Source organism: Cervus canadensis, chromosome 13 (genome assembly GCF_019320065.1).
Source record: "Cervus canadensis isolate Bull #8, Minnesota chromosome 13, ASM1932006v1, whole genome shotgun sequence".
Taxonomy (NCBI): Eukaryota; Metazoa; Chordata; class Mammalia; order Artiodactyla; family Cervidae; genus Cervus; species Cervus canadensis.
The window spans coordinates 32,380,836-32,406,756 of record NC_057398.1 but is presented as its reverse complement, the minus strand read 5'-3'; the positions used below and the strand labels follow the sequence as shown (position 1 = coordinate 32,406,756).

Below are 25,921 nucleotides of genomic sequence, written 5' to 3'. Positions count from 1 at the left end.
GCTGAAGCTGAAGCTCTGATACTTTGGCCACCTAATGCTAAGAGCTAACTCTTGGAAAAGACCGTGATGCTGGGAAAGATTGAGGGCAGGAGGAGAAGGAGGCAACAGAGGAGGAGGTGATTGGATGGCATCACTGACTCAATGGACATGAGTTTGCCCAAACTCTAGGAGATAGTGAAGGACAGGGAAGCCTGGTGTGCACAGTCCATGGGATTGTAAAGAGTCAGACATGACTTAGCGACTGAACAACAATCATATGGGTTTTCCCTGCAACACTGCAATTGTGACATACAGATGGCTGTCTCTGTTGTCTTCTGTACTGTTTCATCATGGTCCTGTCTCCGTGTTAGTCATCAAAACACGGCTTCTAAAGACTTCCTCTCTGTGGGTGAATCCGGTTTTGTGTAATGGAGCTTCTGTTTTGTGACTTTTCAGTTATTTCCAATGTCAGAGTCTCAGAGGCTGGAGGCAGAAGGAACTTTGGAAGACACGTGGGCCACCTCCCTGTCACCCCCACCAGGGGACAGCGTCCTGCCCCAGATCTGGGAGGGGCTGCCGATTCTGAGGCCAGGAGCCCAGGTGGCGTCCCCTTGAGTCGCTCTCCAGGTGTGACCGCGGGTACCTGCTCAGTCTGGAGGTTCTGCTTCTTTGGAATGGGATAACAGCACCCACCTCTCTGAGTTGATAGAGGATTGAGAGCCATAATAAATGTAAAGTTCTCAGCCACTGTTTTTATTAAGTTTTTATTGCCCAGGCTGCTTGGAACACAGGCCCGAGGGGGCATTTTCTGCCTGAGCAGCTGTGTGAGATCACAGAAAGGACACTGAACTAGAGTTTGGAAACCTGATTCTGTCCAGGGCAGCTCTGGCACTTTGCCATGAGATGTGAGGTCTGCTAACACCGAGTGCTTCCTGCATCCCTGCCTGACCCACGGAAGTCCCCTTCCCTGGGACAACAACCCACAGATATTTGCAGATGCTGCTGTGACCCCAAAGGATGGCTGACAGCAATCCTTTTCTGTAAAGAGGCTGAGGGTAAATATTTCAGGCTTTTCAGACCAGATGGTCTCTGTGGTAACTATTCCACTCTGCCCTCATAGTCTGAAAGCAGCCACAGACAATTTGAACTGATGTGGTTGCCTGCCGAAAAAACTTTGTTTACAAAAATGGCTGTGGAATCCATAGAGGCAGAGAGTGGATGAGAGGTGACCAGGGACTGGGGGTTCTGTCTTACTGGGTACCGAGTTTCTATCTGGGGTGATGAAAAATGCTGGAAATAGAACGTGGTGATGGTTGCACGGCAAAGTTAATGTACTTAATACCTGTTTACTTCAAGATAACTGTATACTTCAAAAATGGTTAACATGGTACATTTTACGTTATGCTTATTTTAACCACAAGAAAAGTGATTAAAATGGCAAATTTTACGTTTCATATATTTAAGAAGAAAGGAAAAACAAAAAATAAAAAGAATACAGGCTGGGGACCAGCTTTGGCCCTGGGGCCATCACTTACTGATGTTTTCCAAGTCCAGCCAGGGAACACCCCTTTGCCACAGTAAATCCATTGGTTCCTCATTTCTGGGTCTCCCTGGCATCTGGCACAGTGTCTTGTACACAGGAAGCCACTCTAAAAACAGAACTCTGTTTCTGAATTCCACAGCATGCTGAATGCCTTCCTTTGGACATGAACTTAGTAAGGGACACAGTATTCCAGGTGGGGTCACCCAGCTGGAGTGCCCAGTGGGCCTGGGGCTGCACATGTGTTCCTCTGCAGCCCAGATGGTCTTTGCTTTGCCTCCTTGCGGCACTAATCCTGCTGGCTCAGACCAGGCAGTCAGCTAAAGAATAAAATCCAGGCATTCTTCATCTGAACTGTGGCAAGGTGGGCCCCTTAGTCTTGATGTATTGATTTTTTGGGACACTGACTGTAGGATTTAATACAAAAATTCTGCTTGCTCTTTTGTTCAATCATTTTCACCTGCCAGGGCCTTTTAGAACCCTGAATCTGTCATCTATTGTATCCACCGTCCTTCCAGCTTTGTGTCATTTGCAAACGACTTCCAATGTCTTCATACGTGTCACTATGTCCCTGATGGGGACATGGGGGAGGCAGGAGCCAGCTGTGGCTGTCATCAGATCATTAATCAATACTCTTTGGCTGCGATGGATCTGTTGCTGAAAAAGTCACCTAATTGGATGGTTACCATCCGACCACTTCTCTGTATCTTTCCAACAAGGACATCACACACAGTGTAGCTAATAATGCCATTCGGAAATGAAGCCATATCCTTGACAGAATTCTTCCACATTGAAAGGGAAGCAGGGGAATCAGACTCAATTTATTTGGGGTAAAGCACATGGACTCCAGGGCTCCAACCTTCTAAGTGCTCGGAAACAATCTGGTGGCTGAAGCGAAACAATTGCCTGCACCTTAAAAACTGCCAACTTTAGTCTGAGATAGCTCAGACCTGGAACCTCAGAGCAGGGGCGAATATCAACAGTTCTATAACAGCTATGGTCACAGAAGGAACCAGAATGCAAATGAAATGCATCTAGATGGTGACAGAAGCCAAGCTTTTCCTTTGAAAAGTAACTGAGCAACCATAGATAAATGTCTCAAATGAACTAATTTATATTTTTAAGGGCTTCCCAGGTGGCATAGTGGTAAAAAACCCACCTGCCAATGCAGGAGATGCAAGAGACACGGGTTCGATCCCTGGGTTGGGAAGATCCCCTGGAGGAGGACATGGCAACCCACTCCAGTATTCCTGCCTGGAGAATCCCATGGACAGAGAAGACTGGTGGGCTACAGTCCACCGGGTCTTTGAGAGTTGGACATGACTGGGTGCCCATTCATTTTTTAAATGCAACCTTCCCAACAGTAATCAGGGCGGACGCGAAGGCAGACAGCATCTCGTGTAGAGGTTCTGAGCTCTCTGAGCAAATACCACAGTTCTCACTTCCAAGATACTCACTTCCTGCCCAGAAGTGCATACCAGCCTGGGAATCATCATCCTCTTCAGGACAGACACTGGCCATGCTGCATCTCAGGGTGGGGAGAGCAGCCCTAGCAGGTCCATCCCATGGCAGTGTATCCCACGAACGCTGGCTCTGGGGCATGCGCAGTTAGCAGCTCAGTCAAATGTTCATCTGCTTGGTCTTCAGTTTGCAGCAAATCTGCAAATCTACATTCTAATTTTTTAAAATTTGGCTGTGTTGGGTCTTCGCTACAGCATGCAGGACCTTTGATCTTCATGGCAGCACACAAATCTTTAGTTGTGGCGTGTGGGGTCTAGTTTCCTGACCAGGGATTGAACCCAGGCCCTCTGCATTGGGAGCGGGGAGTCTTAGCCACTGGACCACCAGGGAAGTCCCACAATCTGCATGCTCTTGACAGACATTTACTGAAGTTTCAAAGCCACATGGGCATCCTCTGTAGCAGCAGCATAGATCGCATAGGGCTTGATGATTTGGAAAGTGACCTCTCTTGGAATTCCCCTAACTGTGAGGCGGGGGTCACACAGATGAGAAACCTGAGTTTCTGGGACTTTAAAGGATCTGCTGAAGCCTCAAGGCACCCAGCTGCTAGGTGTTGGCACCACTGCCGCCTGGCTCACCCTTTCTGCTGTCCCCCAGGGCACCCTGGAGAAACAGAAGGAGGGAGCCATGGAGGCCGCCCTGAGCGAAGACCACCTGGTACATTTGGAAGACTTTACCACGTACCCAGGGCGCTGGTGGCCCTCCCCGGGGCCTGGGGGAACGAGGGAGCCCCATCTCACCTCGTCGGTGATCTGGCCTCCGAAGGTCACCCATGTTCCTGGAAGGAGAGACACAGGCTGAAGTCAGAGAATGCCCCCAGGGATGCTAGTTCTTCCCAGGGTGCTTAGACCTCAGGTAGCCGGACATGGCAGTGCGGGGAGAAGGCAGCCATGGGCCACCTTGCTGCTCTGTGTGAGCGTGTGCTGGGCACGTGTGGACTCCTGGCCTTTGGGGCAAGTCTCTGTCTCTTGGGGCCAAGGAACGAAGGGGACAGTAAGCGCCCAGAGCAGGCAGCTGGCTGGTGGGCTGTGACGGGTTTGTTGGGGCTCTTGCCACTGCAACTCCTATTCCGGGGACACCCTGTGGGCAGCAGGGCTAGGGCTGTCTCTTTGAAGATGCGCTGGTCTGACAGCTGTGTCCTCACACTTGCTGGGTGGTGTGTGTGTGTGTGTGTGTGTGTACATGTGCACTGTGAGGTGGAGAGACAGCATGTTCTCAGAACAGAGATCATATCTGGCAAAAGGAAAAAAAGGGCAAAATCTGACTGCTCTTCATGAGGGACCCTGTTATGTAAGGAAAGAAGGTGCTGGCTTGGGGGGCAGGGGGCTTCCTTGGTTCTCTGCTGCTGGGCAGGGGGCTGTGTGTGCAGAGCGCCCTGGTGTTCACTAAGGCTGCATCTCTGTCCCCCTCCCTGTCCTAGGCCCCTCCCCCATGGCCTCTTGGTTGCCATGGCAACCAAGCCTCTCCTTTCCCCCAACCCTGGCTCCGGGTGAAACTCCCTCCCCTCACCCCCAGAGGTGACCCCTTCAGCCTTCCCACCACCCCTGCTTCTGTGGGCACCACGGCACTGAGAGGCCCCCACACTCACCGAGCCCCAGGCAGGAGACCCGCAGGCCCGACTTGCCCAGGTTCCTGGAAGACAAACATGGTGTGAGTTCTCGGAAGCTAAGGGCAGGACCCATTGTTTCCACTGCCCAGTCTCCCGAACCCCCCACGCATGTCGTTTAAGGCTCTGAAGGCCAGGGGTCCTTTGGAGAGAAGCCTGCTGCTCACCCACCCTGGGGTAAAGGTCCATCTGTCCCCCACCCCACACACCAGGGCATGGCCATGTTGCTGGGACAGGCCATGCTGTGACCACCGCAGGGCCCTGGAAGCCACCGTTGGGGGAGAACATGGAATGGGCCTCGTGTTGTTTCATGGGCTGAAACAAGACTGGGTCAGGCCTTGCGGACCCTCTCTCGTGAGAAGCTTCTCTTTGCATTTCTTTAGTTCCACATCTGCGTTTTGTGTATCTTCACTTCCCCTCTTCGTGGAGTACAGGACAAGTTAGTCTCACATCCCCTGGGCCATGTGGCCCCTGGACCTGTCTCTCTGTAGGAGGAATCAGGGGAGATGAGAGCTCCATGGAGGGGCGCCCGTGCCCGCAGCAGGCCTGACCCCCAGCCAGAGCCACGGAGGAGGGCAAGAGCCAGACTGACCCCTGGTGGCACACGTCCTGGTCAGGATTAGTGGCCACAGCTGCGTGGGCTGCCTGGGGCCCCACCACAGGCCTGCTTAGTGCCTGCCAGATGGGGCCTGTCCCGGGCCCATGGGGACCAGCTGCAGGCTGTCATTAATGCCTTCAGGGGGTCACAGAGGGCGGCAGTGCCCTGCTGAGGCCTGGGCTTCCTGTCCGGCCTGGCCTGTCCCTCCCGCCAAGGCTGGCTGGGCTGGAGCCTGCCCGAGGGCAGCGGGCAGGGTGGCCCTGTCACCGATTCCCCAAAAGCTCAGTGTGGCAGGCAATCCCCTTTTTCTGATATCCTGTTTTACAGAAGAGCACCCTGGGAGAAAGTTGGATTCCACCCAGACTTTGAGAACACGCTCCCCACCCCAGTGGTGGCCCCCTCTCCAGCCTTTTATGGAAGCCGCCTGGATGGTGAGGTTAACAAGTGGCAGGGCACAAGTCCACCTCCCTCCTGAGACATCCCGGTCCTGGGACCTGCCTTGGCTGTGATACCCTACAGGTGGGAAGCCAGAGAGCTGTGAGAGATGCACAGGGTGGACCCCAGCCTCCTTTCCCAGGGCCCTTGGATGTTTCTCACTTCAGTGGGTGCTGTGTCCTGTTTTTCTACCCCACGTGGGTGGCCCCCTGGGAAGCAGATGTGGGGCTAGCCTGACCCTCCCCTCTCTGACCTTCTGCAGCCTCAGTTTCCCCGGTTACAAGATCCCTGGACCCTGCCCACATCACAGCTGGTTGTTGATTGGGGGTGGATAGAATAAACTCCTAAGCAGTTTGATAACAGTTTGTCACCAAATTTAAGTAGTTCTAAATTGCCCAGCTTTCTCGTTACATTTCCATGAAAATCAGCCCAGCCACTGGCCCACTGTTCCTACAGGATATGCTGGTAGTTTTTCCTAAATGAGGACATGATAGCAGCTGTTTTCTTTTCCAGAGAGGGGAGTGGATCGGCAGTGGCTACAGGCAGAGGCTCAGAAGCTGTAGTTCAAACTCTGCTTCGACCTTCCTGGCTGTATGCCTGCCCCTGGGTGTATCATGTAACCACCTGAAGCCTCAGTGAGCTCATCTATAGAATGGGCTTGAGATGCTGCCTCTCTCAGGGGGTTGCTGTGAGGATGAAATGGGATAACATGTGCGCCTGGGCAAAGGGACACAGAACACTGACTCTGCAGGAGTCTCATTTTCAAGAAAGCACAGCACTGGGGTGGGGTGGGGTGGACTGCAGCCTTTTCCTTATTTGAGAAACAATGTATAAATCAAATAGGCTTTAAATGTTACCACGTTAAAAAAGGAACTCAAGTTTCCCCTTGTGTTTATTTTTTTTCTATAAATCAGTGAAATAATCTACTAATGCCCTCAGCATTGCTTGCATATTCCAACCCAGAGCCACTTGGTTTGTGACCCTAGAAAGAGGCGTGATTCATAACTCCGTTAGGTGATAGATGTTAACTAAACCGATGGTGGCGATCATGTCACAACAGGTAAATGTATCAAATCATCACATTGTACCTTAAACTTATGCAATGTTATGGGTCAATTATATCTCCAAAAACAGGGAAAAAATACTTGGAATATTCTTGATTTAGCTTCAGACTTGAGAGGAGAGATCTGAAATACAGTATGTATGAAATTCCAGAGTTGATGACTCGAACACATTCTTTAAATATTTTCTTATATAGTTTAAATCATGCTTGAATTGATGTTGCTTGCTAAGTAGAAAGTGAACTTGTGTTTTGTTATGTATAAAGAAATAGGAATTAAAAAGGAATTAAAGAAAGAAAGAAAAGCACAATGACATCACTTATAGACCCTGCATCAGGCCAGTTCTTTTTAGCAGGTTAGCTAGTTTATCTTACACCAGTGAGAAAATACTTCGGGTGAGAAATTAGAATGCTGCTTAGGAGTGGTCCGATAACAAAGCATCAGGGACTAAAAGTTCTAATCAGTAGTCTTAACCATTTTGGGTCATAAACCCCTTTGAGAAGCCTTCCCTGGAAATGAGCACAGTCATGAAAACCTTTAGAACCCTGTTTGTGATGCCTGGGTGTTTGAAGACCTGGGCACCTGGTCTGGATAAATCCAGGTGCTGGGAGGGAGACTGAGCCCCCCGCCTCTCTAAAACCACCCTCAGGCATGATGGTGGAGGAGCAATTTCCCGGCCAGGTTCTGCAGAAGGTGAAGTTTTAGGCCTGTCCTCCTGCAACTGCCCTTCATCAGTGTGCAACTAAGTGCCTGCATGCACAGCTTGTTCAGGGGCTGGGCGGCTTTAGTAGCAGACAGGTGAGGACACAGGACAGCAGGCTGAGCCCACCTGTGTCTGTGGTTGAAGAGAGGCGACCGCCCTTGCCCATCAGAAGGGGCTCCGAGTTTCCTCGGACGGATGTAGGGTGCTTGGTGATGCAGCTGTGGCTCCACCCACCGCCCACAGGAATAATTTAGCAAAACTAGGACACCACGCCATGCTGCAATTACCCCGCTCAAGTTGTTTCCCTGTTAAAATGATGGTATTAGTTCTGCCATCCGCTGCCAGGCCTCCGGAGGAGGAATGAGAAAGGACAGGGTATCTCCGGGCTGGAAGCTTTATAAATACGGCAGCTTGGTGGGGGTGGGGGCAGCCCAACAGAGCACAGCTTCGTGTGGACCTGGGCTGGAGACACGCTGCCACTCACAACTTTCTACGTGGGGAAAGCATTTCCTACAGGTTTTCTTCCCCTAATTAAAACTCGCCACAGTGATATAATAGTTGGCTAAATCCCTAAACCCCGATAATGTTAGTCTTTATTAATTTGTCTCCTGGCCCTCCTGTGGTCTGGAAAAATGGCTAATGAGGACTCAGGGATTTAACCTTTGCTGGAGGAAAACAGTGACGTTTTTCATGCAGCACCGCCCCCCTCCACCCCAATGGGCCACACCCTTAAACACTGCATTTCACATTCTAGGCAATTATGCATCCTTTAAAAATAGCTGTTCAGGGCCTTTAACTTCAGCCATCTGGGCAAGGGACAAAAATGTGGTCAGGTGATGGAAAGCAACTTGGCCTTGGAGAAGGTTTGATGGGCAGGGATGCTGGGGTTTCCTGTCAGCTGTCACCCTGCAGGGGATTATCTGTTTACAGCCCTGCCCGCCCCCAGACTCCAGGCTTCCTACGACGGACCTGGGCTACCAGACCTTTGCCATCAGATTGCATCTGGCAGCCACAGGTCCTGGGGGTGCTTGTTGGTTTAAAGTGGGGCTGAGAAGCCCAGGCCTGGGACCAGACCCTCAGGATCCAGTGCTGGACCCTCTTTTTACTCACAGGCCTTGGGGTCTCCCCTCCTCCACACTGAGCATCTCTATTGCTCAGTGCCAAAGGGACCCTTTGGCAAGAATGTGCACCCCGGTGGCACAGGCCACATCACGCTCAGTGCCACTGTGAAGGGCCAGCTCCTTAAGGAGGTGGTCAGTAGTGGGTGTTCCTGGATCAGGCCCCCTGTAGCTCCCACCTACATGTACCCTGGCTGTGATCCTGGGAGAGTCATCATGGAACAACCCCATCAGGCAGGGATCCGGTGCTCAGCAGAGGTGTCTGGTGGTTTGGGTTCTGACTTCCATTTCAGCTCTGAGACTATACACCTACAAGGAAATGAGCCCACCTTCTCCCTCTTACCACCAAGGCAAGCTCCCCAGGCCCTGCCACCTGTAAGGACAGGTGGGGTCCCCCAGGGTGGAAAGCTGGGGCTGGGGTCTCAGACTCTGAACCCTCTGACCCAGCGAGCACCTCCCTACACTGCCTGTCTTGCCTTCAGTGCCTCCAACATGTCACACACACACACATACACAGGCATGCATACACACAGATACACATACACACAGGTACACACACACACTGGTGCACACACACAGAGATTCATACACAGTTGCAGATATACAGAGATCCACACACAGATCGATACACACAGGTGCACACACACTGGTGCACACACACACATGCACACACAAGTGCACACATACAGATGCACACATAGATGCACATACACCAATGCACACACAGATCCATACACACTGGTGCACATACACAGATGTACACACAAGTGCACATAAACAGATGCACACATAGGTGCACACATAGATGCACACACACACACACACACAGATGTACACACATAGGTGCACACAGTAATCTTAAGCATTCAGGCTCTTTGATGTCCAATCTTCAACGGATCTTAAGATCTTGGCAGGGAAATCCTGTCAATAGCCACATTTCCTGTGTACATTATCCTTCATACTTTTAGAAATGGTCTCACTCTTTTGATGATCTTAGGATTGACTTAAAAGTCTCGGCAGGTAACATGTATCTAAACTAAAAAATAGATTCTGTTTACTCTTTGTTTTTGGTTCCCACTTAACAAAAGATAAACCACCAGAGTTTCTAGAAGAGAATTCTGCTCTGAATTGTCCTTACTGAATTGAGAGGATGGATGGGAACAAAAGCTCTGTACCCCAAAGACCCATAAAAGCATGTCAAATGTCCCCAAAGATCCAGGGCAGGAGGGTTACAGGTGGAGATGCAGAAGGCCTTGTTATCCCAGAATTCATCTTGAGGAGGCCTGGGACTTATGACACGGGTCCTTCACATGAGGTCCATTTTCTGGGCACTGGTTTAAGGTTTAAGCTAGAGGTTTAAGCCACACAGCTCATTTCTTAGGATCCATTCTTTCAATACTTTTCAAGTTGGTACCAACCAAGACTGAAGCGACTTAGCAGCAGCAGCAATACCAGCTAGAAACCCATCCTCCTCCAATACAACCAGATTCTTCTGCAGCCTTTTCTGAGGTTGGTGGCCCATGTGATTTGAGTCTCAGAGAGCAGAGTTGGAAACCAGGGACCTAACTTAGCTTTTCTGGTTCATGAAGATGGTTTGTGGTAAGAACTACCCTTTCCCTGGAACATCATTCTCAAAGCACTCAAGGCTCTAAGTACAGAGAAACTCGTGAGTAAGAAAGGCCAGATTCCACATGCACTAATACATGATGTTTGCTTTTGTCTTCCTGACTCACTTCACTCTGTGTGACACTCTCTAGGTCCATCCTTGTCTCTACAAATGACCCAATTTCATTTGTTTTTATGGCTGAATAATATTCCATTGTTATTTGCAAAGCAGAAATAGAGACACAGATGTGGGGAACAAACATATGGGTACCAAGGGAGAAAGAGGGGGAAGAGGAACTGGGAGATTGGGATTGACACATATACACTATTGATACTATGTATAAAATAGATAACTAATGAGAACCCAATGTATAGCACAGAGAACTCTATTTAACATGCTGCAGTGACCTGAATGGGAAGGAAATCCAAAAAGGAGGTGGTATATGTATATATAAACTTGATTCACTTTGCTGTAAACAGAAGAAACTAATACAGCATTGTAAAGCAACTCTCCTTCAACAAAAATTATTAAGAAAATTATAGGAAGGCCAGACCTCTAGCTGGGTGACCCAGGGGTCCAGGGTTCAGATCCAGCCCTCCTTTTGCACCTGGGGGCATCCCATTGGGCATCTGAGCAAGACCCTGGGTAGGGCAAGGAAGGAAGGGCTTCCGCAAGGAATGTCAGGAAGGCCCCGCTGACACTGGACCTTTGCATGCTCTCTACGTACAGAGTCCCCCCAGAGCACGTGGGGGGCTGGGCCCAAGCAGAGGGACACACAGAAGCCAGGTCTGAGCCCTTAGCAGAGAACTCCAGCTGCTGCCTGTGCCCTGCAGAGGCTGAATCCTGCTGTAGAGGAATCTGGGTCTGGGGTTCGGCTCAGGTCAAGGAGTGGGGGAAGATTAACTCTATCACATGGTTCACCCTATATCCCTGACTCTTAAACTGAGGTTTGTCAAGGTGGCTTAGCTGCAAAGGTATCAGACCACTCAGGGGGCATTCCTGAGGCCTGTGTGCCCAGGGGGAGGGCAGGGCACCTGTGGTCATTGCCCTGGGGCTGCCAGGAAGAGGAAGTATCACACAGTATCTGACATGGGGTGGGGCGTGCTCAGCTCTAGTGACAACCCCCAGCCCCTGCCCCCAGGAAGGGAAACAAACAGGCAGAAGGAGAGAAAAGGCATCATCATCCCTCCCCACCAACGATGGGGAAGAAACCGGGGCCTGACCCTGACCTCGATTTTATTTCTCCCCCCACATCTGCCAAGCTCCCCCAGACACTGTGGGGAGGGCAACCCTGCCCCGCACAGCCCCGCGCACTGCATACCTATACTTCATCCCGGGCTGCTTCACGCTGGCGTCGCCTGCGCTCGGGAGGCTCTGCACCGACAGCTGTCCCAGGCTCCGGGCCACCATGGCCACTGCACGGAAGCGGCCTCGGGTGCCCAGGCTGGGGCTGCTGGCCGCTGGCCGGCCCAGCCGCTCCTCAGGGCCCCGGCCCTTGAGGCCGTGCTCCGAGCATACGAAGGACACCTGCATGTCGCCGGCGATCAGCTCCTGACCACGTCCCCTCTCTTTCTGGGCTCCAAGGTCATCTGCCCCTGAAAGCCCCTCTCCGCCTGGGACAAGACTTTATCCCAGAAGCTGAAGGAGCTGCCAGAAGTGAAGATTTCCAAAGGCAATGATGTAGAAAAAGCCCATGTGGTCTCAGACAGAAGAGAGTCAAATTTCCAGAAATGTGCTAGAGAAGATCTGATCAGATAGAACTCAGAAACCCAGGGGTGGGGGGGAATGCCATTTTCTCTCCCTTCTCTGCGGGTCCGTCCTCTGCCCCACCCTGGTCTGGCTCTGCCCGCCTGAACCCCCAGCCCAGCTGTGTCCAGCAGGGCTGGGCTGCCAGTAACTCGCGACCAATGAGCGACACTGCCGTCCTCTGACAGCAGGAGGGGGAGGGAGGGTGTCTCCCATCAGTGTGGCAGCCAGGGGGTTCGGGAAGCAGCTGCTTCTCCAGGCTTCCCCAGGTCTCTCAGAGGGAGCCTGGGTCTGCTCACCGTGGCTGTTGAGACTCCCACCAAGTCAATGAGGTGACTGGCGAGAGGCGCGGGAGGTGTGGGAGGCGTCTGGCGATTCATTATTAATGAAGCGGATGCACAAGCCGCCCGGCTGCCCTGGCCGATCCCCGGGAGGCCGGCACGGGTGCTCCAGGCTGACAGCTGCTCAGCTGGGACTGGACGAGGCAGGCACTGCAGCCGAGTGGACGGCTGAGCGTGCAGGCAGTCGGCCTGGCCAACTCTGTCCCGTGGCGATTCTCATCCAAGAAAACAAGGCTGCAACCAGGTTTTGGCACAAGAAGTCAAATCACCAGAGATCTGGAGGAGAGAGGGCCACTCTTTCTGAATGGTAATGACCCAGGTGAAGTGAGGAAAGAAGCCTGCGGTCTCAGAGACCTGAGACGCTCCAGCCCTCTCACAGTACTTAGCTTGCAGCTGAGGCTCAATAAACACTTTTAGAGTGAATGTATGAATAAACTAAGGAATGAATGAATGGATGGAAGGATGGATGAATGAATGAATGAAAATCCTCTGCTTTAGCCCAGCCTCCTTTCCCACACTAAGGGGATCAGGATGAAGATGGGAACAAGCTCTTCTGGAACAAGGTTAAGGGCTTCCCTGAAACCCTGAGAGATGCCCCCATTGGCAGGAAGGGCTGGCTTTGCTCTCTGACCCCAAGCATGCCACTCTCACCCTGCAGGGTGGCCCTCGCCATGGCTGACTTTTAGGTCCCTTCCTGCCCTGTGACTGAGAAGGAGAGGGTGGATGGGAGGCAGGTGGTCAGGCTCTGCTGCTAATTTGCTGTATGATCCCAGGCGAGTGTCCCGCCATCTCTGAGTTCTGGACTTCCACTGACAGAATGAGGTGGCTGGCCCGAGGACCACTCTGTCCCTCAGGAGCCGGCTCTGCAGGAACCTTGCACGCCTGCTGGCTATCTAGCCTGTGCTCTGACAGGACTCAGAGAAGAAGCCACCCTGAGATGTTCACAGAGGACGGTGGCTGCACTTGCTCTCAGATCTGGCCCTGCCTTTTTGAGAAGTTAATAATAAAACCTTGCTCCGTCCAGTCCCAGCCCCGCTGCTCCCGAGCTGGGCAGCCAGGGGCAAGTGACTCCCTCCCCAAGCCTCAGTGCTCTTGGGTCCAGTGCAGGTCACCAGGGCATTCAGATCACAAAAGTGCTCACACTGGGGTCCGGTCCTCAGGAAGCACTCCCACTATCCCTCAGCAGAGAAGAAGGGCTTTCTGGCCATGGAGTTAGGAGAGGCCCTTGGGAGAGACTCTCCCCACCCCCAATCGGTAAGTGTACCCTGTCTGTCCTCCCCATGGCCTGACTCGGCAGCAGGAACCACTCCCCAGGGGGGGACCTGGTCCTGGGGACAAAGGAGGGCAGAGCTGGTACCTTTGCCAAGGGGGCCCTGGCAGGTCACAGACGCCACCTGTGGAGGCCAGTAGGGGCCCCTCAGGATCCACAGGCCAGTGCTGCCTTCCTCTTCCACCTGCCTGGCGTGGGTCCCTGAGTCCCTCGGGTGACGGGCGATGGGAAGGAGGCAGGGCAGGCTGCAGTGCTGGCCCCTCTACGAGCTGGGCCCTCTACCAACTGGGCCCTGCACTTGAAGACAATAGACCCTGGCTCTCAGGAAGCCCACACACCTGCTGAAGAGGCTGCAGGTGGCAAAGACCCTGTCTCTGGCTCCTCCCCAGGCTTGTGGAGCTTACAGTCCACAGCAGGGGTGCTCAATACCTGAGCAGGATGCTAGAGGAGCTTGTTACAAATGCAGATTCCTGGGCCCCAACCACACCTACGGAATCAGCAGCTCTAGGGCTGGGCCTGGGAAAATGCATTTCTTTTTCCGATGTGGATCATTTTTAAAGTCTTTACTGAATTTGTTACAATATTGCTTCCATTTTATGTTTTGGTTTTTTGGCCCCGAGGCATGTGGGATCTTAGCTTCCCGACCAGGGATCGAACCTGCACCTCCTGCATTGGAAGGTGAAGTCTTAACCACTGAACCGCCAGAGCAGTCCTGGGAAGCTGTGTTTTTATCAAGAGATTTGAGTGATGCTATGCACTGGCCTGAAGGGTGTGGAGATCCTCTACTTCATTCCATCTCACTCGGTTCTCTGTGCACTGGCAAATCATTGGATCCCACAAGGGACGGCATCTCACTATGGATCCCACAGGGGACAGCATCTCACTATGGATTCCTCAGGGTTGCTCTTAACCAGATGGTGTCCTCTGAGCTTTAAGTGAGATTCACAAAGACTTAGTCACCACAGTGTGTAAAAGGTCACCCATCTCACCTCCCAATCCAGCAATTCCACTCCTAGGTATGTGCCCAGAGAAATGAAAACATAACGCCCATGCCAAAACTTGAACACAAATGTCCACAGCAGTATTACTCATCACAGCCCCAAAGTTGTAGCAACCCAAATGTCTAACAACAGATAAAATAACGAACGAACAAACAAAATGTAGTCTATATCCACACAGTAGAATGTTATTCAGCCATACAAAGCATGACGTACTGACACAGGTCCCAACATGGATGATCCTGGAAAACATCATGCTAAGAGAAGGAAATGAGTCATGGGCATGCTAAGTCGCTTCAGTCGAGTCTGACTCTTTGAGAACCTATGAACAGTAGCCCACCAGGCTCCTCTGTCCATGGCATTCTCCAGGCAGGAACACTGGAGTGGGTTGCAGTTTCCTCCTCCAGGGGATCTTCCCGACCCAGGGATCAAACCTGTGTCTCTTAGGTCTCCTGCATTGGCAGGCGGGTTCTTTAAGGCCATGTACTGTATGATTCCATTCATATGAAATGTTCAGGGGACTTCCCTGGTGGTGCCATGGTTGGGAATCCGCTTGCCAATGCAGGGCACACGAGTTTGATCCCTGGTCCAGGAAGATCCCACCTGCCTCGGAGCAGCTAGGCCCGTGTGCCACAATTACTGAGCCTGCACACTGCAACTGCTGAATCAGTCCCATGTGCCTAGAGCCCGTGCTCCGCTTGGCCACAAGAGAAGCCGCTGCAGTGAGAAAACCGTGCTCCACAACTAGAGGGTAGCTCCCGCTCACCACAACTAGAGAGAGCCCGCACAAAGCAATGAAGACCCAGTGCAGCCAAAAAAAAAAAAAAGCATTCAGAATAGGCAAATCCATAGAGACAGAAAGCAGATTAGTGACTCTAGGGGGTGGGGGGAGTGGAGAATCAGGGAATGATAGCTAATGTGGGTATGGGATTTCCTTATGGGGGTGACAAAAATGTTCCAAAATTGGCGATTTTTGCACAGTTATATGAATATACTAAAACCATTAAATTGTAAGAGTTGGACATGAATGAGTGACAGAACAACAAATGGGTATATGGTATGTGAATTATATCTCAGTATAGCTGTTACTGAAAAAAAATGTCAACGCTTTCAAAAGACTCTGGGCCTGCACTCTTGCTGTTCCCTATGGCAGTGCCCTTCCTGTTTCCCTGCCTTTTAACTCCCTGTCATCCCCTGGCATCAGCTGAGATAGTACATGCCGTGTGAAGCAGTCTCCCCCGCTTCTCAAGCACCAATAAACCTTCCTTCCTCTGGGTGTCAGACCTCAGCCTCCCCAGTGATACCAGAGGCCTGGGGGCCACACAGGAGCCACTCTCCCAGGACTCTTGCACCTGGCCCGGTGTAGAGTCCCCAGTCTCCGCTCAAGCCTCTGTAACGCATTGTGGGGACGGTGGGAATGGACGTCTGACCTCAGAACCTGCCCCGGGAACCCAGGGCAAATGTGGCGGGTCCAGCAGAGAACTGCTGAACGGAGGAGTTGGGCGGGTGGGTTTGCACAGCTGGAACTTTCCACGTGCCTCAGACAGGGGTCACAAACTCTTAATGTACTTAGAAAATCACAAGAAAAGACAAGAGGGGAAAACCAAAAGCATAAGACCTCAACCTGAACTTGCTACAATTAAATGTCACTCCAAAGGGTCTCTCCTTTCAAACGTGTTTTGGTGAAGAAGTGAGACCCAGAAAAGGGCTTGGTGTAGAAACATGAAGTGTGGATGGTTTTGAGCCACAGCAGATTTGGGGTTCTTTTTCTGCCTCTCCAGGACCTGCTGTTGTTAAAACAAAGTGGCTGGTTCCTGCCGTGATGAATCTGAGGGGCAGCCACCCCGAGTAAAAGCCCTGCTGTGTCCACAGAATGCCACCAAAGAGAATTCCTTACAACAGGAGCTTCTGGCATGGTGCCTGGGATCCATCCCAACCTGCCCCAGGGGGCTGGGGAGACCCCTGGATCATGGCACGGCAGCTCTTCCAGAATGACTGGCTCGTCTCACCACTTCTCTCCCTCCCTCCCTCGCTTCCCATCTGCTTGATGGCCACACAGAACATGAGATGCTTCTCCAGGTGCTTCTGTTGGTACCCATGATACTCCAAGACGGTTTCTCTCTCACCAGGAGCCAAGCCTGGAGCTTTGGTTTCCATCACTACCTTATTTAGTCCTCAGGACAATTCTATGAGGAAGTGACTATAGTCTCTGCTTTCCAGATGGGGACACTGAGACCTGGGGAGACCACATGACTTGTCCAGAGCTGGGTTCCCCGCCAGGACACTCAGTGACATTCCTGCAGGCTTGGGAGTTGAGTCAGCCCTGGTGACCTAGCGTGGGTTGAAACATGTCCCCCAAAGGGACAAGTCCATGTTCTAACTCCTAGCACCCATGAATGTGACCATCTTCAGAAAAAGAATCTTTGTAGATGTCATGACATAAAGAGGAGGTGATTGGGGTGAGCCCTAAATCCAATGATTGCTGTACTCATGAGGAGAGGAGAATTTGGAGACTGACAGAGACACACAGAGGGAAAACAGTCATGTGAAGACAGAGACAGAGATTGGAGTGATGTGTCTATAGACAAAGTCAAGGAAGCACAGACATATTATAGAAAGCAAGCCTATGGTTGCCAAAGGGGAAGGGCTATTGTTGTTCAGTCACTAAGTCATGTCCTATTTTCTGTGACCCCATGGACTGCAGCACACCAGGTTTCCCTGTCTTTCACTATCTCCCAGAGTTTGCTCAAACTCATGTCCATCAAGTCAGTGATACCATCCAACCACCTCATCCTCTGTCGCCTCCTTCTCCTCCTGACTTTAATTTTTCCCAGGATCAGGGCCTTTTCCAATGAGTTGGCTCTTCCCATCAGGTGGCCAAAGTATTGGCGCTTCAGGTTCAGCATCAGTCCTTCCAATGAATATTCAGGGTTGATTTCCTTTAGGATTGACTGGTTTGATCCCCTTGCAGTCCAAGGGACTTTCAAGAGTCTTCTCCAGCATCACAATTGGAAAGAATTACATCAATTCTTCAGCACTCAGCTTTCTTTATGGTTCAATTCTTATATCCATAAATGACTACTGGAAAAACTCTGACAATATGGACCTTTGTTGGCAAAGTAATGTCTCTACTTTTTAATATGCTGTCTAGGTTTGTCATAGCTTTTCTTCCAAGGAGCAAATGTCTTTTAATTTCATGGCTGCAGTCACCATTTGCAGTGATTTTGGAGCCCAAGAAAATAAAACCTGTCACTGTTTTCCACTCCCAATTGGGCGATTGGGAGTGACATATACACACTACTATATACAAAATAGGTAATTAATAAGGACCTATTACACAGCATAGGGAACCTACCCAGTACTCTGTAATGACCTAAATGGGAAAAGAATCTAAAAGAGACTGGATATGTGCGTGTGTATAACTGATGCACTTGGCTGTAAACCTGAAACTAACACAACATGGTGAAGCAACCATTCTCCAATTAAAATTATAAAAAAAGCCAAGGTTGGATCTTTCCCGAGAGCCTTCAGAGGGAGTGTGGCCCTGCTGACCCCTGGCTTTTGGACTTCTGGGCTCCCGATCGTGAGAGAATAAATAGCTGCTGTTCTGGGCTTCTGTGTGGTGTGTGCTGTGTTAGGGCAACCCCTAACACTGATATAGGACCAGCTCAAGGTAGACCTGCCCTGCCTGTCACCCGAGACTGGTCCACTCACCAATCCTCGCCTGTCTTTCCTCCTGCCCCTCCTCCTTCTTCCTACCCATCCTTTAAGACACACCTGGCTTCCCAGATTTTTCAAGGAAGTTTTCTCTGACTGGCCAAGCTTGAAGTGACCTCCTGTGAATAAATGAGCAAGTCTGTTTGATGAACTTGACCACGAATCAGATACTGTCTGTGATTCCTGTAAGAGGCTAGTGGTAAGAGGCCACACTCTAGAGTCAAAAACTGCAGGAAGGTAGGACCCTGCACCCTGCCAGAAGTTCATGGCCAAGGCTCGTTGCCCAGGGCTCCCTGCCCTCCAGGCCGCAGCAGAGAGTCTCAAACGCAGCTTCCAGTCCTGCTGCCGAGGAAGCAGCAGGAAAGAGACATTTCCAGAAGGAGAATGTTCTGAAAAGTGGGTTAAGACTAAGACTGGGAAACACCAGCCAGCCAGTACTTATAGAAGTTTGGACCGCTCTAGATGCTGAGAACAGACAAAGGTCATGCTGTCAGCGGGATGCAGACGCGCAAAAACAATGCAAGAGGTTAGTGGGCTTGAGGGTGACTCACTGGGCATCTGTTTAGACCAGGTGGTGGGGAAAGTCTCTCTGAGGCCAAAGTTGTGCTGATGGGAGGGAGCCGGCCCTGTGAAAATCTGGAGGATGCACCCTCTGGGGGACACTGAGGATGTGCAAGGACTGCGGGATGCAGTGAGTTCCTTTGAGATATGAATGAAAGACAGGCGCACCCTGAGCGGGAAAAAAAGGAGTACAGGCCAAAATCAGAGGCAGCGTGTGCGGGATCCAGTGGGGAGTTTGGGTTCCTTCCCAGGGCCGTGTGTGGCAGAAGAGGAGCGTCCTTGAACCAGGGTCCAGTGTCCACCTGGCACCACGTGGGCCCGCGACCACAGCTGCTGCCCTGTCTCAGGCCACACATCCGGACCCTCCATCACTGCAGCCAGCTGGATGTGGGAAGGGGGAGCTGACACAGGGACTGTGGAGATTTTAAAATTCAGTGCCTTTTTTTTTTTTTTTAAACAGCAGGAGTTGAGGACCGTTTTTAAAAAAAGGGTGAAGTTAACATGAAATCTTTTCCCAGCTGCAGGCTCAGTTCAACTGATAATGTGTTGGGCCAGCGGTATGGTGTTCGCCTTGCTCCACCAGGCAGCACTTATCTGGAGGCGTTATCTTTTTTACATTAATATTTAAGACCAGGTTTAACAGAGTCCCAGCCCAGCTGCTGCTGGGAACATTAACCTTGGAAGGGCATTTATCTGGGATCTTTCATAACTGGTGGCCATGGTTCCAGAGGCTCTCTTCCCAGTTAACTGAAATTCCTGGGTACAGCCAGATGAAATCCACCAGATGAATAAAGGGCCCCACAGTGTGACTACCTCTGGCCCATCAGATGCTAAAGGCTCAAGTGGTTTTCTTGTCAACCCTGCTGCTTGTGAAGCAAGGTTCTCAGGGTGTTTCAGCCCCACGGTTGTTAGTCCATCAAGCTTCAGATGTGACACAGACCTTTTTCTTAGAGTGTCAGGAAAATAGGACATTTTCCTAGGATCCACAACCCTAAGCTGTGTTCGGGTCCTAGGGCTGTTGCAAGAGAGTTCATCGAACTGGGGGGCTTTGAGCAACGGAACTTGGTTCTCTCACATCAACGGGGGCCAGAAGGCTGAAATCTGGGTGTGGGCATGGCAGGGCTCTCTCTGTAGGCTCCAGGGGAGGGTCTGTCCTGGCCTTGGCCAGCCTCTGGTGACCACAGTCCTTGGCCTGTGGCCACATCACTCTAATTTCTGCCTCCACCATTACAAAGCCTCTTCCCTGTGCATCTTCATTGGGCCTCTTATTAGGACACCAGGCATTGGATTTAGGGCCCACCCGACTCCAGTGTAAGCTCATCTAATTACATCTGTACAGATCCTATTTCCAAGTAGCCTCACAATCTAGGCTTCTGGGTGGATGAAATTTGGAGGGACATAATTCACCCCAGGGCACCCTCCATCACAAATGATATCTATACTTGATGGAGCTGGGGTCTCCCAGGAGGAGGACAATCCCCTGGCCTCTTCCCTTGGCCTCCCCTCTACTGCTCTTGTCTTCCTCACTCTGGCCCAGGCCTTCTTTTCTCAAATGTTCCCCTGTCCCCTTGAACTGGAAGGTTCTTCCCCACCACTTCCAGTGGTCCTCCTTTCAGATGGCTGGAGTCTCAGCTGTCCCTGGCCTCCCTGACTCTCTTAGGCCATTTATCTGCTTTTTCTCTGTCACCCCCCAACCAGGATGGAACATCCAAGAGGGTGGGGAGGGACCCTGTCTGTCCTGGTTATGCAATGTCTGCAAGCCTGTTGCCTGGAGTCAAGTAGGTCCTCAAATATTTCTGAATTAATTAAAGGATGCTGATATTACAATAATTTGGCCACCTGATGTGAAGATCTGACTCATTGGAAAAGACCCTGATGCTGGGAAAGAAAGATTGAGGGTAGAAGGAGAAGAGGGTGACAGAAGATGAGATGGTTGGAAGGCATCACTGATTCAATGGGCACGAACTTGGGCAGACTCTGGGAGATAGTGAGGGATAAGGAGGCCTGGCGTGCTGCAGTCCATGGGGTCGCAAAGAGTTAGACACAACTTAGCAACTGAACAACAAATAGCCGAACAGCAACAATCAATGACTTGGGCTTCCCAGGAGGCCCAGTGGTAAAGAATCCCCCTGCCAATGCAGGAAATGAAGGTTTGATCCCTGGGTTGGGAAGATCCCCTGGAGAAGGGAATGGTAACCCATTCCAGTATTCTTGCCTGGAGAATCCCGTGGACAGAGGAGCCTGGTGTGATACAGTCCATAGGGTTGCAGAGTCGGACATGACTTAGTGACTGAACAGCAAGAACAACATCAATGGATAGCTCCCCACCCCACCCAAAAAAAGAAGAAAATTCAGACCCTCTTCTCCCTCTTGAGAAATCTCCAACAGAATCAGGAGGTCCTTAGGGCCAGTCTCGCTGACCCTTTGTCTTTCTTTTACGTCTGGATTTTTAGAATGCAAAGCCTTAAGAATTCTGCCACCTACTGGACTCAGGGCAGAAGTGCTTTATATCTTTAAATGACAACCACGTGCTCATGCAATGACCCCTGAAGACCCAAACACTTGTCCACAGGAGAAAATGTTTTAGCAACAGGGCTGGTCTCTGTTCCAGTCTCCAGAGAATAGCCAGATAACGCCTGGGGTCTGTGGTAGGTGGAAATCAAATCAAATATAGGATACCCACGTAAATCTAGACTTGAGATAAACAACAAATAACTTCTGGTGTAAGTATGTCCCGATTAGGGCATAAACTTGTTATTTGTTTGAAATTCAGATTTAACTGGGTGCTCTGTATTTTTATTTGCTAGATCTGGCAACTGAACACAGACTGAGCAGAAGTGGGGAGGAGGCTTTTTCTGGGTGACTGGCTCTGGCCAGTGCTTGTCCCTGGAAGGCACAGGAATAAAGCTGAATATTGGTCATTTACAGACTCAGCTGCCAGCTCTGGGGCTCTCTGGCCACTTTCCGAGGAGAAAGGGGGTGGGTCGGTACACTGTCACAGATGCTGATTCCAATGACAAGCGAGCTAAACAGAGTGTCCTTCTGAGTTTCCAACAGAATGAGCCCTACAAGCCCATCATCCGAGAACCAGGGACACCCAAACCACAGCCTTTGCTAATCACAGCTTTAAGCGTAGTCACAGCAACCAGTTCAGAGGCCACCTATTGAAAAACACTTCCCATGGAAAGGACAGCCCAACCCAAGCACATCTTGGTCCCTGGGACCTCGCATGGTCTGATACTGCCATGGATTTGTGGGTAGAGATGAGGAATCGAGGACTTTCCCCTAATTAGTGCTTCGTGCTTGTGCTCAGTTGCTAAGTCGTGTCCGACTCTTTGCGACCCCATGGACTGCAGCTCGCCAGGCTCCTCTGTCCATGGGATTCTCCAGGTAAGAATACTGGAGTGTGGTGTCATTCCCTCCTCCAGGGGATCTTACTGACCTGGGGATCAAACCCGCATCTCCTGCAACTCTTGCATGGGCTGGCGGATTCTTTACCACTGAGCCATTTGGGGAGCAATTCGTATTAGTCAACCCGTAATAATTAACACATCCCAGTGAGATAGCAAGAAGACGGATGACATAGTAAGTATACTCTGCTGCAAAGTTTTTTCAAAAAACCACCGTCTCCCCATGGAAGAGACACCAAACACTGCAGTGCTTATCTCTGGAGGAGAGGACTGTGCAGACCCTCGTTTTTCCTCTGTTACACATTCCTCCACAGTGAGCATTCTGCTTTTGCTTTTGGCCTGCCACGAAGCATGTGGGGTTTCAGTTCCCTGACCAAGGATCAAACCCATGACCCCCGTAGTGGAAGCTCGGAGACCTAACCACTGAACCGCCAAGGGACGCCCTACGGTCAGTATTCTTAAACCCCAAGAATTTACCTCAGTTGACAACAAAGTGGTTACCCTGTTTCCTGGGCTGCACCCCTTTCGCCGCAGCCCTCGCCTCGTCCAGGGGACCTCCTGCCCCGCCCAGCGCCCTGCCCCGCCCCTTACCGGTACTTCATGCCAGTGCGCCGGGCGGTGCAGCCCTCCAGGGAGAGGCCGTGCATGCGCAGGAAGCTCTCCATGTTCCTGGCCTGGGCGGCCGCCCGCACCTCCCGCAGCCGCTGCAGCTCCAGCGTGTCGGTCTGGCGGACGGGGTGCAGGGCCCAGTCCGAGTGACACCTGCTGCTCACGCTCCTCAGGCTCTCGCTGTACGTCATGGACAACATGGTCCCACCCGGCCTGGGAGCCGCCGCTGTCCGGATGGGAAACGCCCAGTGGTGATGGGTTAGAGAGCTATGCCAACCTCAGTTCCTTGGGCTGGACGCTGGCCCTGGGGGTAGGGGCGGCGGCAGAGACACATCCTCCAGCTAGAGCGGCCACCCAGGGGTCCTGGGCCCTGGGGACAGGGCCCCGGCCCCGGGATGTAACCACCTCTTGACATGAGGTTCTTGGTCCTCAAAGCTGTGCTGGCGGGGAACTCTGGCTGAGCCACCCGCTCTGTCCCCAGCACCCACGAGACAAGCACGGGTGAAGCTGTGTTCTAGGTGGGCGATGTCAAAAGAGCGCTCCAGATGAGAACAGGGCAGGAGCATGCAGAGAGCCCGGCCCCCAGAGCGGAGGACTTTACGGCGCCCCAGGAGCTGTTCGCTGGATAAAATCAGCTACAGGGCCAACCCGGAAGCAGCGTAAGCACACCTGTCGCTGAAGCAAACTCTCGTGTGATTTTGTCGGGGGTGTCGCACCCCCGGGGAAGGCCCTACTTGTTCACAGACTGGTGAAAGCAGTGCTATCCACACCGGCATTCTCTGCTTGTAGAAAGCGCCACTGCGCCAGCGCAGTTCTTTGGCTCCATGCGCAAAAGAATTATGTCACAGTTCAGTTTTTGCAACAGAAAACTGAGCGGATGCATTTAAGGAGGGAGTGAGGCGGGGGCAGGGGGAGGGAAAAGGTTGGGAAATTGCAAAGCTTAAATGTTAAAACCCACTGCTAAATCGTCACCTGAAGGGATGATTATACTCAGAAACTAAAAACGTTAAGTGTCCATCAATAGGGAAACTGGCTATGTACATGATGGTCCATCCATAGAATGGAAATCTGTGCAGCCTTCAGGAGTGAGGTGTCTCTGCGTGAACTGATAGGCAATGAGCCCCAGGAGGCAGAGTCAAGAAAGACTAGGCGAGGGGAACACATGTGTGCATGGAATGCTGCCCTGTGTCAATGCACACACACATGTGAACGGATCAGTGAAGGGCTGCACCATGGTTGCACGTTAACATCCTACAGGGGCTTTGACCGGGCAACGCGGACATGGTCACAGGAGGCAGGGGCTATGCTACAGTCCAGGGACTCCCTTCTCCCCCCTACACCGACCATGGACCTCCATCCCAGCCCAGATGCCTGCACAGGGGCCCCAGTATTGTCACCATCACTGAGTCAGGTGAGATTCACCTTTTCAGCTGGGTCAGCTGGGCCAGCCCGGGAGGTGGAGGGACCAGCTCTGTCCCCACCTGTGCCCCAAGGGAGAACAAGCTCCATTATCCTGGGAAGGGCTGGGGGCTATCCTGGGGCCTGAGACAGCTGCAGAGTCCCTGAGGGTAGAGATGGTGCTGGAGCCGCCTGGGCTGGTCCTTCCTCATGTGAGCTCCCCACCCCCACCTGACACTTCAATGCCCCTTCTCCGTGGCAGGTGTCATCACCTGTCAGACCACAGGTATCTCTATCACCTTGTTTGCTAAGCTGATCCTCCTGAAAGTCAGGTCCAAGAAGAAAGGGACTCTTCTGTCCACCTTCACTACTGTGTACAAGCACGCTAAGCACCTAGAGCAGGGGCTGGGCTGGCCCAGCTGATGGGGAGGGGCTGGGCTGGCCCCTGATCAGGCCAAGCTCTCTACAGGCTGCCTTCTCCTGGCCAGGACTTGCATCACCATGGTTCAGACCCACGGGGAGGGGGCTGCAAGGCCTGGAACCCCTGGATTCCCACAGGGTTTAGACTAAGGTCTCTCTGATGGGTGCTTCTGCCGGCAGGCACACCCCAACACAAAAATCCCCACTTTCCCGGAGAATCACATTGCCGACAACAGAGGGGCCCCAGGCTCGAGGTGTGGGGGGGTGGCCCAGGAAATGGCACCTCGGAAGCCCTCGGGGTGGGCAGCACCAACTCCCTCCTTCCCTCCACATGCACGCTGCCCACAACCCGTCAAGCAGCTGCTTCAGAGGCAGCTGTGTAGCCTGTGACTCGTGGCCTGCGTGGGGCAAAAGCAGACCACTACTGGCTTCCCTGGGGGTCTGTGTTCAGAGAGACCAGCTGGGTGGGGAGCAGCTGCAGGGCACCTCCCGAAAAACAGGGTTAAACTCAGACACACACATTCCCAGCCCAGCCCAGCCAGGCTGAGATCAATAGCCATTAGCTTTCAAGACATTACCCGCAAAAAGCCATCCTGGTCTGGCTCCAGAAATCTAGCCACAGCCTCAGGGCTGCAGTAACTGTGTGGCTGAGTGGCCCAGTTATGGGCAGGGGCAGCCCTGTGTGTCACCTGCTTGGTGTGACCCAGGCAGGTACCTGGACCACTCTGAGCCTCAGTTTCCACATCTGTGAATTGGGACAGGCAGAGGCCTATTGTGCTGGCTGCTGTGGGCGAAATGGAACCATCCTGGATAACTGGACAGGGGCTGGCCTTGCAGTGGGAGAGTGCTGTGTGTGGGAGGTGGCTGCCAACCATGAGACGTGGAACGTGGTACCAGTCATGATAAGTGGCGTGGGCACAAAAATACACAAGACAGGGTGGAGGGGAGACCAGCCAGCAGGCAGGAGCCTTACCATGGGCCTGAGTGGTTCTAGGGGCCATGCAGGACGAAATGTAAACTCTATCCATTGCCCCTGGTCTTGCAGAGTCACACATTCCTAATGAGACAAACTTGGTGGGTGCTGCCAGGAATTGGAGGGAGCCTCTCTGTAGGGTTCTCGTGCAGGCCAAATCTTGTGCATGCTAAATTGCTCAAGAGTCATATCTGACTCTTTGCAACCCCATGGACTCTGGCCCACCAGGCGCCTCTGTCCATGAGCTTCTCCAGGCAAGAGTACTGGAGTGAGTTGCCATGCCCTCCTCCGGGGAATCTTCCTGACCCAGG

General features: G+C 52.1%; 1 protein-coding gene across 6 annotated transcripts in view; it reads right to left on the bottom strand.

The window, feature by feature from the left end:
- KCNAB2 (potassium voltage-gated channel subfamily A regulatory beta subunit 2) overlaps positions 1-25,921 on the bottom strand; it is a 96,497-nt gene that overhangs the window by 24,364 nt on the left and 46,212 nt on the right. For 4 of the 6 annotated variants that reach the window (XM_043485087.1, XM_043485090.1, XM_043485089.1 and 1 more), the window contains 2 exons: positions 4,629-4,672; positions 3,781-3,818 (listed from right to left, as the gene is read on the bottom strand). In XM_043485087.1, the coding sequence (XP_043341022.1) occupies positions 3,781-3,818; positions 4,629-4,672 (82 nt within the window). Of the gene's footprint in view, positions 1-3,780; positions 3,819-4,628; positions 4,673-11,488; positions 13,689-22,801; positions 23,259-25,921 lie in introns of those variants that run through there. The other 2 variants (XM_043485091.1, XM_043485086.1) reach the window with 2 other exon arrangements.